Below are 14355 nucleotides of genomic sequence, written 5' to 3' on the forward strand. Positions count from 1 at the left end.
ATAGTGCACGTACATAGAAACATCACTTAGTTCATAATTCTGTTTATATTCCTTCATTGTTGCTTTTATGCAAGCTAGAGTTTTATGCTTATTCAATGATTTCAAATAAGACACTGACTAGTTGACTTCCTTTAGACTGTTAATTTTTTGGACTGAAAGTTTTAGGTTGTTATTGTAAATAGTCATATAAAGTGATTTGTTCCATGGCTTTAATTTTTTAAGGTCATTATTGGGCGTATTATGATTTATAGTTTATAACTTAGGGCTTATAAGTTCATATTAGGAAAAAAAATCTGTTTGGAATTTTTTTTTTCTCACGAGTTTAAAGCTTATTTTTACTAGTTTGTAGTTTATATTGATAAGCCAATTCAATTAGCTTATAGCTTAAGTTTGTAGTTTATTGATAAGTCAATTCAATTAGCTTATAGATACGTGTAAAAAATTGAATAGAGGGATTTGAATCCCGTACTAATAACTACCAAAGGTCTCATTTTCAAATTAACTAGAACTGCCAAAAGAGGACATAATTTATTAAAGCAACAAACAACCAAATACATAGGACCATCCCTATTTTTCTTGAATCATTACCATCCAAAATAAAATAAAAGGGAAATGGAACAATACACATCACCTCATTATTTCATAATTCAAGCACTAAAATACTAATTTTCTTCATACTTTTATGCATTTAAGGTATAATCATCAACCTTAAGAAAGGTCTTAACAGCAAATTCCTTGATGAGTTCTAGCTCAGGAACCTCATGGCTACCTTTTTCAAACTCAGAGGACCATTTCACCAAACTTCCATCACCCTTAGGTGTCACACTAATGTGTCCCTTAAATTTTTTAAAGTACTTTAGAAGGTCTCCATCAATCACACTATAGGTTAGTGTTCTCTTTGAATCATCAAAAACATCAATCTTCTCTTTGGTTATCTTCACAAGTGGTGACCCTGAAAATAGCCACAAGATAATAGTTCAAATTGCAAACATTATGATGTCGGATTTTGTACACCCTATTGATCATCATGTATATAGTGATTAAAGTTGCCATTCAAAACAAAATATAGTATTAAGACTTAAAAATTCTTTTAATATCTTTCTCTATAAGTTCTTATAGATAGAAATAACTCTTATTGATAGATAGTAGGCCAAATGTATCAAAGAGTTGTTTAAGTTTAACGTTCATAACACATTGATCCTTTAAATTTTTTAAATATTAAATTGGTCATCCTCTTCAAAAAAAATACTCCACTTTTGGTCCTCAATTTTTTTTTAATCATTTTAGTCTTCATTTCAAAAAAATTGTCTATTTATTCTTAGTGTCATAAATCCTTGCTTAAAAGTTAGTAAAATAAAATAAAAATAAATAAAAAAAAAGAGTTTTAGAGCACCTTCACCAAAAGTGACTAGTCGGATAGAACCGGCAGTCTTCCCATCACCTTCGAGAATTTCAATGCTTTTGTAATCATATGGGAAAGCTTTTGGGAATGCAGAGTCCTTAAGAGTACTCCAAAACTTCTCCGCATTAGACTTTACTTCAACTTCTACCTCAACTTTTCCATTGCTACTAGCCATTGTATTGTTTATCAAACACAAGTGAAAAAATAAATAAAGATGAAAATATATCGTACATACATATATAGAGGGAAAAAAAACAGAGTCAGGACAAAAGACTACTCCCTCCGTCCCAAATTATAAGGGAAAAAAACCCATTTTTTTTGTCCCAAATTATAAGAGAAAAAATCATTTTCAAGAATGTCTTTTCCTTATTTTCATAAAATTAAATGCAAATTGCATTTAATTTCTTCTCTCTCTCATTTTCTCAATAAACAACAACCAATAAAAATTGTTTTTACATCTTCCTATGCAACTTATTCCAAGGAAAACCCACAAAATCATACTTCAAATTCTCATGTTTTACTTTTTCTTAATAAGTGTGATTTTTTTATTTTCCCTTATAATTTGGGACGGATGGAGTATAATTTATTAATGGGTCTTGTTAACATGTGCATATAGGACACATGATAAGGTATCTTAATATAAAAATTTAACATTTAATGATACAAGATATTTAATGCTTGAAAAGTTAAAATGCACAAATTCTAAGACATAATTTCTATTTTTACTACCTTAACATGTGTCGTATATGCACATGTTAACATTTTACTTTATTAATGCATGTGGTACTTGTTCATCTACCATTAATGAAGATCACGTGATTTTATGAAAGTTACAACAACTTTTCAGATGCTATAGAATAAAATTTGGGTCCCAAAGGACTTATATTCTTGAGTTAGTTATTTTTTTATTATAAATTTTGTGTTTCAATTTATGGTTAAATGGAGCATATACTCTCATTTAATTAATCTAGTCACCATGCCCGTACGTTCGCACGGACCAATAATTAACATCGATTATATTATATTTTAGTGGACTAATAAATAAAAGACAATTGCTAACCTATGCCCTAATGGCATATTTTAAGATGCAATTAATGAACTAGTATCCCACTTAATGTGTTTCAAAAATAGTAATAATCAAGCTTATTAATTAAAAGATATGATCCACAATATTTATTAATTATTTAAATCAATTACAAAGGCAAATTGTGATACTTGCCAACCATCATCATATGATTACACGTGCAGCTAAATTATTTTGGTACAAAAGCAGTTTTTTTTTTGTCAAATCTTTTTTTTTAACTTGAAAACAAAAAATATTTTTTTTTTTACTTAAAAAAAATTAAATTATTAGTATTATAAAATTCCAAAACATATTATCAATTCAAAATCCAAAATAGCACTAACAATCGTTACCATCACAACATAATACTATAATACTCACTCTTATTCACCGAAACAAAAAAAATACTTAAATGATTAATTAAATAAAAAAACACTTAAATGATTAATTTTTGGTCATATGTTGGATGCATAAAGATATGCTGATTGTTTTTTTTTTGGACAATAGGATATCCTGATTGTTAATAAAACGAAAATAATTAGATTATTAAGGATGCATATAATGTCAGGCGTGTGTAATCATGATAATGGTTGACAAAAAATTAGATCACAATTTGCCTTTGTAATTGATTTAAATAATTAATAAATATTGTGGACGATATCTTTTAATTAATAAACTTGATTATTATTAATTTTGAAACACATTAAGTGGGATACTAGTTCATTAATTGCATCTTAAAATGTGCCCTTAGGGTACATTTTAGCGGAACCCTTTATTTAATAACTGATGAAAACAAGTCCTATTTTAAGCTAAAAATATATAAAAGTGGAGACCGAAAACATATTTCAAGCTAAAAAAAAATATGCTGGTGATTGTTGGATTGAATTCATCCTATCCAAATATAAAAACGTATTATTTTTCATTAAAAAAATTAATCAAAATATGTATGAAACATTAACAGTTCAATCTTTAATTCAAAATGAAACTACTTGAATAATAAATGGCTTAATTACACCTATGCAAATCCAAATTTCTCAATCTCAACATTAATGAGTTAATTGCTAACCTATGCAAATCCAAATTTCTCAATTCCACTAGGATATGGATTTGCTACACGTAAGTTAATACGTGACCTACTTAACGTGTTAAATCTAAAATCCCCTGTTGTGGGATCTGAATGCTTGTTGTAAATGTTTCAAGTAATCACATGTAGTAGACGATCTCAGTTGCATAAAATTGATCGAATGATTTCGATTAATTTTATATAAAATTAGATCTCAACCATTCATTCTTTATCAGACGGTCAGAAACAGTAATACTTCATCAAATCTATTTCCCGTGGCTTATTTACTTACCTTTCTTTTTCTTTTTTTTTTTGGTACATATTTACTTTACCTTTTTCTTTGACATTGACAAAATAACTAAGCTATCTAAAATTCACACATATAAGTAAGGTTGTCGGAACCGGATCGGTCATCAAATCGGCGAGCTCACTGATTCAAGGTTCAATTGGTCGGATCGAGTTTCACCGGGGTCGAATCGTTTTTAATTAAATATATATTTTAATTAATATATAAATAAAAATATATGAATAATTGCTCAATATTTCACAATTTCACACAGTGTTTTAAAAACCGGTCCGGTCATTGAACCGGCAAGGACATTGGGTCACTGGTTCATTGGTCGAACCACTAGGTCACTGGTCGAACTGCATGATAAATCGGATTAAACCGGATTAAACCGATGGAATAAACCGGTCTCTATAATAAAAGTATATAGTTATTAAATCGGTCGAATCAGATAACGCGGTCTTTAAAAAATCATAAAAAAATATGAAAATATAAAAATAATGCCATAAATTCTATAAAATAAGGTCATGTACCACTAATAATAATAATAATAATAATAATAATAATAATAATAAATAATAAATTTCTATATAAATTACTCCTCTTAATATGTTGTCCTTTTACTTTTTGAATAAATTACTCATCTTTTAACAAATGGGTTTTGCTTCAAAAAAAATAATATATGGGCTTAAACAAGTAACAACCTAGTACTCATCTCTTAAATAAGACTACCAATTGAAACAACCCTACTTATCATTGTGTTGTCACCCGCCTACCTCCTCATCTTCTTCTACTTCTCCAGAATTTATTTTTCACTTCTCCAAAATTTATTTTTCACTTCTCCCTTATTTGTTGCTGCTATTTTTATTCCCACAAGGATATATCATTAAAACTTATGAGAATTAATAACATAACCATGAAATAGAGAATTTTGACTCTAAAATTATAGGATTAAATCTATGTTATAGTTCTAATCTTCACCTCCTTTATTCTTATTAAGTTCTTCTAATAAGACAATTTGCAATGACGAACGGTGAAGAAGATGTGGCTGCTGTGTGATGGGTTTAACTTTCTAATTTTTGTTTCTTCTGTGTTAGGACTTATGAACGATACTACTGTTACTATGGTATTTTTTTTTTATTTTAAATATTAATAATTTACAAATCGATGTCGTTTTTGGAAGAAAAAACAAAAAAAAAACTCGTCCAATCAAACCGGCAGTTCGGAGAAACCGCCGGTTCACCGGTTTTTCTAGTTTTTTCCGGTTCTCTCCGGTCCAATAACATGGACGGTCCAACATATGAATCAGACTAGACGGGCTCCGGTTCCCGGTTCGACCGGTTCAACCGGTCGGTCCGGTCTGGTTTTTAAAACACTGATTTCACACATTAAAAAGATAAAATATCACCAGTCAAAATAAAATAAAATTTATAATTCAAACCAAATTAAAAATTATATAATAAATTAAATTCAATAACACAAAATAGCACCATAACATCAATTGACAACATACTGGCTTCAAAAAAATCAATTCCTACGATGAAAAACAAACATTTTCTATTCCTACAACGTGTTGTTTTGTTTCAGTTTTTTTTTTAAAAAAAAAAAATTAAAACAACGTCATTTTGTCCTATTTTTTTAAATAAAAAAAAAAATCTGCAAAACCGCTTGGACCGTGCCGGCCGGTTCGCCGGTTCAACCCGGTTTAAAACTGATTCACGCGTTTTTTTGTCGGTCGGTTTCCTATCCGGTTTTTACTCATAACCGAACTGTTTTTATGACCGATTCACGATCCGACCGGCCGGTCCAGTCCGATTTTGATAACCTTGCGTATAAGTGAGGGAGCATCATTTATCAAAAAAAAAATAAAAATAAGGGAGCATCATAACGTCAACTTAATAATTTCGGCATTTTTTCGGGGTTAACAAATATATTTGAGGAGTTATTCTTATGTGGTCATAAGACCAAGAAATTAAATTTGATCACACACTCAAACACAACAAATAATTTAATCATTTAAAAAATTATATATTATTTTATTGAATTTAATTTATATGCACCGTCGGTGTAAAGTTATTTTGCACATGCGTCCAATAAAAAACCGACACATCATATATGGTCATTAAAAACACATGATGTGTCACATTCATTAAATGACGTGGCAACGCGTCATTGGATGTATTTGTAAAAATAATTTACACCGACGGTACACAACAATTAAACTCTATTTTATTATTACTTTTTCTACATTTATTTTTCTTGTGTGTGTGACCAAGAATGTGGTCCAAATTTTTGGGTCATGGAAGAATATCTCATATTTGAGTCCCCAACCATATCACTTGAAAGTCACTCACGCTTGTAATTAACCATGGAACTCTTCTTCTCACATGAATCACTCATCTTCATCCTCTCCCTTATCTTCCTCTATCTCTTCTACTTTCACTTCTCCACCACATCAAAAAAACACAACAACAATCATGGCTTCAAAACCTACCCTCTACTTGGAACCTTACCTGAATTCATACTAAACCGCCACCGTTTCCTCGACTGGACAACTCAAATCCTCCGTAACTGTCCAACCAACACCGCCGTCTTCATCCGTCCCGGTAAAATCCACGGCATCATAACAGCCAATCCAGATAACATCCAACACATTCTCAAAACAAAATTCGAAAACTATCCAAAAGGTGAAAGATTCATCAGCCTCCTTCAAGATTTTCTTGGCAACGGTATCTTCAACTCCGATGGTGATCTCTGGAAGCTTCAGAGAAAAACCGCCAGCTACGAATTCAACACGAAATCGCTACGAAATTTCATCGTCGAAAACGTAACCGTCGAAACACAAACGAGACTCATTCCGATTCTAACAAAAGCAACGGAAAACAACCAGATTCTTGATTTGCAGAATCTTTTAGAACGGTTTGCATTCGATAATGTTTGTAAACTAGCGTTTAACGTTGATCCTGGTTGTCTCGGCGCCGATGTTACCACCGGAGCCGCCTCCACCACCGCCGCAGAAGCCTTCATGCACGCGTTTGAAGATGCATCAATGATAAGTTCTGGAAGGTTCATGTATCTTTTACCATTGTTATGGAAAATGAAAAAATATCTTAACGTTGGAACAGAACGGAGATTGAAACAATCAATCGCAACCGTTCATGAGTTTGCTGATGAGATTATACGGTCGAGAAGGGAAGCTAAAGAAGCTGGTCAAGATTTGTTATCTCGTTTCATTGGAACCGAAGAAGCTTCGCCGGAGTTTCTTCGCGATATTATAATAAGCTTTATTCTCGCTGGGCGCGATACTACATCGTCCGCTTTGAGTTGGTTGTTCTGGATTTTATCTTCAAAAAGCGACATTAAAGATAAAATAATCGAAGAAATTGAAATGGTGCGTTTAAAAAGTGGAAATAAAACGGCTTCGTTTGGATATGAAGAGCTGAAAGAGATGCATTACTTGCAAGCGGCGATTAGTGAGACTATGAGGTTGTATCCGCCTGTACCGATTGATACTAAGGCGTGTTTGAATGACGATGTTTTGCCGGATGGAACTAGGATTAAGAAAGATTGGTTTATATCTTATCATACTTATGCTATGGGGAGAATTGAGAGTATTTGGGGGAAAGATTGTAATGAGTTTAAACCGGAGAGGTGGTTGGAAAATGATAAGGATGGTGTTAGTGTATGTAGAAGTGAGAGTCCATTTCGGTTTCCGGTGTTTCATGCAGGTCCTAGGATGTGTTTAGGGAAAGAAATGGCTTATATTCAAATGAAGTCTATTGCAGCTTCTGTTATGGAAAGGTTTGAGGTTGTTGCATTGGATAAAGACAATTGTCCTGAACATGTTTTGTCTTTGACTTTGAGGATGAAAAATGGGTTACCTGTGAATGTAAAGAGAGTAAGGTAAGGGAAAGAAATGTGTGTATGAAGGTTTGAAGGTGTGTGTGAAGTTGTGAACTGTGGTGCTGCACAGTGCAAGTTGATGTGTAGATAAGAAAAACATATATAGAAGTATGCAGTTACAAAAGCAAAAGTGTTGCTATTTTGGTTAGATATAAGAATTGAATGGTTTGCATTTCAACTGTATTTTGAATCCACTTTAGCAAAGAGTAGTTAAGTTTAATCTTGATCTGATAGTCCATAATCTTTGAATCAAAGAGAGTTGGGCTGTGAAGAAATGATATGCCATACATGTGATTGTGATTGTTCCATCAATGATCTAAACTTATATTCATCTTAAATATTTTGGAACCACATTTGTGTCTCATTTAAAGTAAATTGGAAACATTTTTTTGGTGTCTTTTCAATAATTGTTGGCAAATGGTAACATCTATTAAAATTATATTTGAGTCTCTTTATTGTCAAAGTTTTTAGATTATGCACAATGTGTTTGAGCACCCATTTTATGAGTGAGATATAAACTCATTTAACATTGTATGATGGGAACTCAAATAGGATCAAGACTTGGAAAGTTTATGAGAGGAGAAATAAGAAGACTAGTTTAACTCATGAGGTGGCTAAAAATAATAATTAGAAGGGTAAATGATCATTTACCCCCCTGCAAAATAAGCAAATTTTCGTTTACCCCCCTATGCAGATTTTTTTTCTGTTTACCCCCCTGCAAAAAATAGATTCACTCATTTTGCCCCCCGTGTGTACAGCAGGACATGTGAATGTGCAAATCTGCTGACATGGCTTGTACACGTGGAAAAAATAATTAATATTTATTTTTTAAATTCCACGTCAGATAATATATTTTTTTTAAAAAAAAATTCTACAAAATAAAAAAACGGATTTTCTTTTTTTTTTTTTCCCAAAAAAATCCTACAAATAAATTTTTTTTCCTACAAAATTTTTTAAAACATTTCCTGCAAAAAAAGTAATTTTTTTTCCTACAAAGAATTTAAAAAAATTTCCAACAAAAAAGAAATGAATTTTCTTATTTTGCTCCCAAAATAAATATTTACTCCAAAATAAAGATTTATTTTCAAATCTTTTTGAATTAAAAAAACATGATCTTTATTTTTTAAAAACAAAACATTATTTTTTTGTTAATCTCTTTGAATTAAAAAAAATAGAAAAAGAAGTTTATTCGTATTTTCCTCTTATACCAAAATCATTTGTCCTAGAACTAGAAAAATAGAAGGAAGCAGAAGACGATTCCGGTGATTGAAGAAGATGACGACGAATATGATCACGACGGCGGAAGCAAACCGGCGAAGATTCTGTTTTTTTTAAATAAAAAAGATTTGAAAATAATTTTTTAATATCTTAAAAATAAACTTTATTTGGGAGAAAAATATGAAAATTCGTTTTTTTATTTTAGGAAAAAAATAATAATTTTGTACGAAAAAAACTATTTGTAGGAATTTTTTAAAATTTTGTAGGGAAAAAAAATTATTTGTAGGATTTTCTTTTTATTTTGGAAAAAAAATTCGTTTTATTAATTTTGTAGGAAAAAAAATTTACATTTTTTTTTTTGAAAAAAATATTATCTGACGTGGAAGTTAAAAATAAATATAAATGTTTTTTCCACATGTACAAGCCACGTCAGCAAATTTGCACAATCACATGTCCTGCTGTACACACAGGGGGCAAAATGAGTGAATCTATTTTTTGCAGGGGGGTAAACAGAAAAAAAATCTGCATAGGGGGGGTAAACGAAAATTTGCTTATTTTGCAGGGGGGTAAATGATCATTTACCCTAATTAGAATGATGAGGTGTCCTAGTACTTAGAATATTCCGGTAAGGAATATTTAAGGATAAGTTCTAGGAGAGAGAAGGAATATTTAAGGAATATTGATGAAATTAGTTTTACTGTTTTACTTTTTGCAGGGACCATTGGTTTGTACCATTTTGTATCAGAGCCAAATTTTGCAGAACATGAGAATTAGACTTCTGTTCACGCTAAGAGTCAAATTGTATCAGAGCCAAATTGTGGATATTGGAGTCCTGTTTAAATTGCTTAGGGGCCCTCATTTTATAAGCTAGGTTCAGTACAAATTCATATTCATTTAATATGATATCAGAGTCTCTGGTTTTGTAGAACATGTGAGAATTAGATTCATGCCCATGCCAGGGGCTAGCGTGCAAGTGTTATTGAACTTGTGTGTGTGTAAGAATAAAAGAATTACATTCTGGAGACATTCCAACATTGTTGCTTGTTACTATATGATATACTGTGTTCACATTCTTCATTTTTTTCATAAAATAAACTGAGCTGAATTTTTTACTGCATTTATAGGAAACTATTTTTAGTTAAACTTTCCAGTTGGAATTAAGAGCGAGGTAAGCATCATCTCTTGATGAGTAACTCATAATGTGAACATCTCTAATGAACTACTAAAGAAAAAGAAAAGGTGATCCAAAAATGACAAAATGTGATTTAAACTAATAAGGACCTCATCATGGTAAATGTTTCCTCACTGTCTTGGCAGCAGTAAGTACTAATAGTAGCACTCAAGATTAACATTACAATAGAGATCAAAAGGAAATAAGGAATTTATACACAACTTCAGTACACAAGCTTTGGTTCAAACTCGGCGAAATCTACGGATCCCGATTCAATCGGTGGCATCAGATATGCAGCCAAGAGCTCAGACACCAGGGCAGCAACATGTGGAATCCTCTTTAAGTTCTTCACAACTGAACTGTCATCACTCTCACCAATAGCAAGAATCTTCTGGTTTATCTCCACCATTCGGTCTAACTTTCGCTTAAACTCTGGATTCTCAACGTCAAGAACAGCTGGGAAAATTCGTGCAGTTGTTCGGTTTGTCTGCAAAAACAAACCAGAAACGAAGCTTGATTAACTAACGACTTGTTATTTATGAGTTCAACATTTATTATTTGCTGATCAGCTCTCACTTGTGAGTTACTAAATTCAATTCTTCAAAAAGTATTTAAGATTAAGTCGAAACAAATGATGATTGTACTGAATGTCTGTCAACCGCGATTATAGTGAATAAGCAAACACAAACTTACCTCGATGATGACATGCATGTCAAATTCTTTTGTGTTAAGTCCAATTCCTTCATAGAAATCTGTGCGTTGGCAATCATTCAGATACATTGTGACATAAACCTGCAAAACAGATTTCATAACTATGTGTTAAGTAGGGCTAATGAAATATATTAAACACAACCTTATAATTAAAGACAGAACAAATGTCATCTCTTTCGATGGTATAAAATGCTTCATCACTCTAAGGATTGTCAAGGTAAATGAGAGTTTACATGTTGATTATACTTTTCATCTATGAAGCACCAACACAACCGACACGTAAAAAATAGGTAATAATTTAAGAAAATGGAAGTGATTGAATGTAATTGCATGTGTCAGTGTTGTATTTGTATCAGACAGACACCGGATACACTTTCAATATGAAGTATCAATACTATATAGCTTGTTGTTCATGTGCATTCTCAGTTAAGGTCTGTACAGTATTATGTAACTTAGCATCAATTGGAACTGGCTATTGAGGTTTCAATTTAAGAACCTTAAAGGAAGAGTGAATATTTATATGCCAAAGAAAGAAAAGATACCGATAGACAGAAGAATCGGGACCACAACTTTGCCTTCCAGTCATTAAGAAATTGTGGCTGTGCTTTCATCAAGGCAGAGAAGAAGTCTCCATGCCTATTCTCATCTTGGCACCAGTTCTCAAAGTACTTAAAAATCGGATAGCATTGGTACTCGGGGTTTGCCTTAAGATGTCTGTATATGGTTATGTATCTCCAGTATCCAATTTTCTCAGACAAATATGTCGCATAGAAGATGAACTTAGGCTTGAAAAATGTGTACTTTCTAGCTTTTGTCAAGAATCCCAAGTCCAATGCCAAATTGAAGTCAGATAAACCCTTATTCAAAAACCTGCATAGAAATCAAAACGACAATGTCAATAACTGAACACAACAAATTATAAACTGTTACTATCGCGTATTCTTTTGACATTTTCATCCTCGTGCATTGCATGGTTCTCAATACTAGTCATATAGACAAATGAAAGGGAGAGGATTAAGAAGTAAAACCACAAAGTGTTTCCTTACCCTGCATGCCTAGCTTCATCCCTAGACATCAGAGAGAAAATCTCAGCCACCACGGGGTTGGTTTTCTGCAAAATATCGAAATCTCAAACAATAAATCAATCCAAAAATAGAAGACCAAAAAAAGTGTATAAAAAACAACAATTTCTTATAAGACATTAATTGTAGCATTATTACATTAAACTACCCAAATGTCATAAAACCAAACATCCTAGTATCTAGAACTGCAAACAAAAATGTCTGAATGATAATTTTTTACTTTGCATGCCCCCAAAACATTTCTCAGACCAAAAAAAATAATTCAAAGAACTACTTTTCATTGAAATTGTAGTATGCTTCATTACAGGGTTGGAATCGCAAAAAAATATATTACAGGGGTAAACCAAAATTCGCTAACATTACAGCAGTAAACACTATTTAACCACCAAAGTTATTAGTATTTCAAAATAACCCTTGAAATTCAATCATATTTTTCCTATTTAACTTGACAATTTAGTCTCTAAAATTGTCTAATAGGGATAAATTTAAAATTTTATTAGCTTCATAAACAAAGTTGATGTAGCATGTTACAATTTCAAGGACTAAAATTAAATTTTTCATTTACTCATTATCAATTATGCTAAGTTAAATGCTGAATAAAGATTATGAAGAAACAAAGAATGAAGCCAAACCTTAAGCCTCCTTCCAAGCTCTTTGTAAAGAAGAAAACCAGAAAATTCAGCAGTACAAGACCTCTCAAGAAACTCAACAAAGATCTGTCTAAGAGGACCATCAAGTTTATCAGCAGCTTCCTTAAACTCCTTGTTCCTAACAAAATGAGTTTGATTATAATCAGTTTTGAATTCCTGAAGCAAAGCTTGAAACTCATCCTCATTAAGGTTCTTGTTAATCTCAGTGTTGAAAAGTGTCTCCATTTCATCAAAATCAGTGGTGTAAAACCTTGGTGTCAAAAGGGTCTCTTTGATATTAGTTTTTGTGAGTTTCTTGTTTGGTTTTGTTGAGGTTGGTGTTGTTGTTGGTGTAGCAGACATTCTTATGGAATATGAAGATGTTTTAGGAATGGTGTTGAATTTTGGTTTGGTGTTGGTGAATTTTGAAATTGGTTTCACTAGAGCCATTTCTGCTGCCATAATTGGAGCAAGAAAATTTGATGGGTTTGAAGAGTGAGTGATAAAGTTTAGAACTTTGATGATGTTTTTTTGAGGTGAAGTGTAATTTAGATGGAGTTTGTGTGATAAAACCTCATCCAATGAAATCTTTGAACGTTAATTGGAACCTGACACGTGGCATTTGTTGTATGTTTGTTAATGTTACATGATTGGTTGTGGTGATTACATGTTGTAGATGAGAACTTGTGGCTTGCTTTCACTCTCATTGGATACTTGTTTTCTTAGATTGGTTTGTTTTAGATTGTTGTGTGCAGAATTAATGGGTGTCTTTGATATCTTAAAGAGTAAGCGCCGGACAGAAAAGTATAAGACATAACAGTATAACACATGATAGAATAGTACAAAATAAATTTTTGGGATATTGAACATTTTTTTGTCTTATACGATATTTTGTTAATAAAATGATATTTTGGCATTTTAGACAACTTGTACTGCGGACAAAAAGTTGTGTTGTGATTTAGTGAGGGACAAAAAATTCTGTTTTTGTCATGTTCATTGCCTCCCAGTTTGTCCAATTCCTAAAACAGTTTTACAATCAAACACAATACAACTACAGTTGTCATGTCCCGTCTTTATTTTTTAGCAGATCAAACGGATATAGTTTCTATAAAATTTCTGTAAGGTTTAGTTAAAAAAAATTGCATTTTTAGCCGCTAATGTTTATAAACTAGGATTGGATCCTCTGGTGAATAGAGAACCCGGTGAAATATAGACCTTTAAAAAATAAAAAACAAATTAAATATTTAAAATAAATTTTAATCATGCGGATCTTGCGGATTATAAACATGAAAAAATGTCACTGAAATCGTGTTAATGCTAAAAACTCAAATACTGGGTATTCTTCGACATTTTTAATATGTCGTGACGAGAAAATTACGTATGTATAGAAAGAAAGATTGTCTCAATATCAAGGCAAGCAAGTAAATCAAGTTTTAGCAGCTCAATCCCTGAGTTCCCAAAAGTATCATGTATTTCTTGGTTAGTAAACCCAACCACCGATTGATTTACATTACAACAAGTCTTTCCTAAAAGAAAGTAAAGTGGAATTTTAACTTAACTCGCCCCTTTTACTTATGAACCATAGAGGTGGACCACAAAAGTTCTCTCATTATTACTCTCTTGATTTCTACAAATTTTGGAAAGAATGAACCCTATCTTTGAGCACAATGGTTGGATAAGATATAAATTTTAGGCTTAATTAATAAAATGGTCCCTTAAAGACATTTTTGGTTTCATATTGGTCCCTTAAAAAAAAAAGGTCTAAATAGGTCCCTTAAAGAAAAAAAAGTCCGAATAGGTCCCTTAAAGACATATCCGTTAATCAGT

At 31.8% G+C, this 14355-nt stretch overlaps 3 protein-coding genes across 3 annotated transcripts; 1 reads left to right on the top strand and 2 right to left on the bottom strand.

Annotated features, from left to right (window-relative positions):
• Positions 1-543: 543 nt before the first annotated feature.
• Positions 544-1577, bottom strand: LOC123893133 (MLP-like protein 423). Its single transcript, XM_045943055.1, has 2 exons — positions 1394-1577; positions 544-952 (listed from the first exon to the last, which is right to left on the bottom strand). The coding sequence occupies exons 1-2, from the start codon at positions 1575-1577 to the stop codon at positions 681-683; spliced, it is 456 nt and encodes a 151-aa protein (XP_045799011.1). The 3' UTR covers positions 544-680.
• A 4552-nt stretch (positions 1578-6129) lies between these two features.
• LOC123892522 (cytochrome P450 94B3-like) lies at positions 6130-8055 on the top strand. Its single transcript, XM_045942329.1, has one exon. The coding sequence runs from the start codon at positions 6183-6185 to the stop codon at positions 7719-7721; it is 1539 nt and encodes a 512-aa protein (XP_045798285.1). The 5' UTR covers positions 6130-6182; the 3' UTR covers positions 7722-8055.
• A 2120-nt stretch (positions 8056-10175) lies between these two features.
• LOC123888556 (magnesium-protoporphyrin IX monomethyl ester [oxidative] cyclase, chloroplastic) lies at positions 10176-13279 on the bottom strand. The gene is made up of 5 exons (XM_045937637.1): positions 12532-13279; positions 11864-11928; positions 11360-11687; positions 10800-10898; positions 10176-10593 (listed from the first exon to the last, which is right to left on the bottom strand). Exons 1-5 carry the CDS (start codon positions 12988-12990, stop codon positions 10330-10332), a joined length of 1215 nt encoding a protein of 404 aa, XP_045793593.1. The 5' UTR covers positions 12991-13279; the 3' UTR covers positions 10176-10329.
• Between the last annotated feature and the right edge of the window lie 1076 nt (positions 13280-14355).

Source organism: Trifolium pratense, linkage group LG6 (assembly GCF_020283565.1).
Source record: "Trifolium pratense cultivar HEN17-A07 linkage group LG6, ARS_RC_1.1, whole genome shotgun sequence".
Classification (NCBI taxonomy): Eukaryota; Viridiplantae; Streptophyta; class Magnoliopsida; order Fabales; family Fabaceae; genus Trifolium; species Trifolium pratense.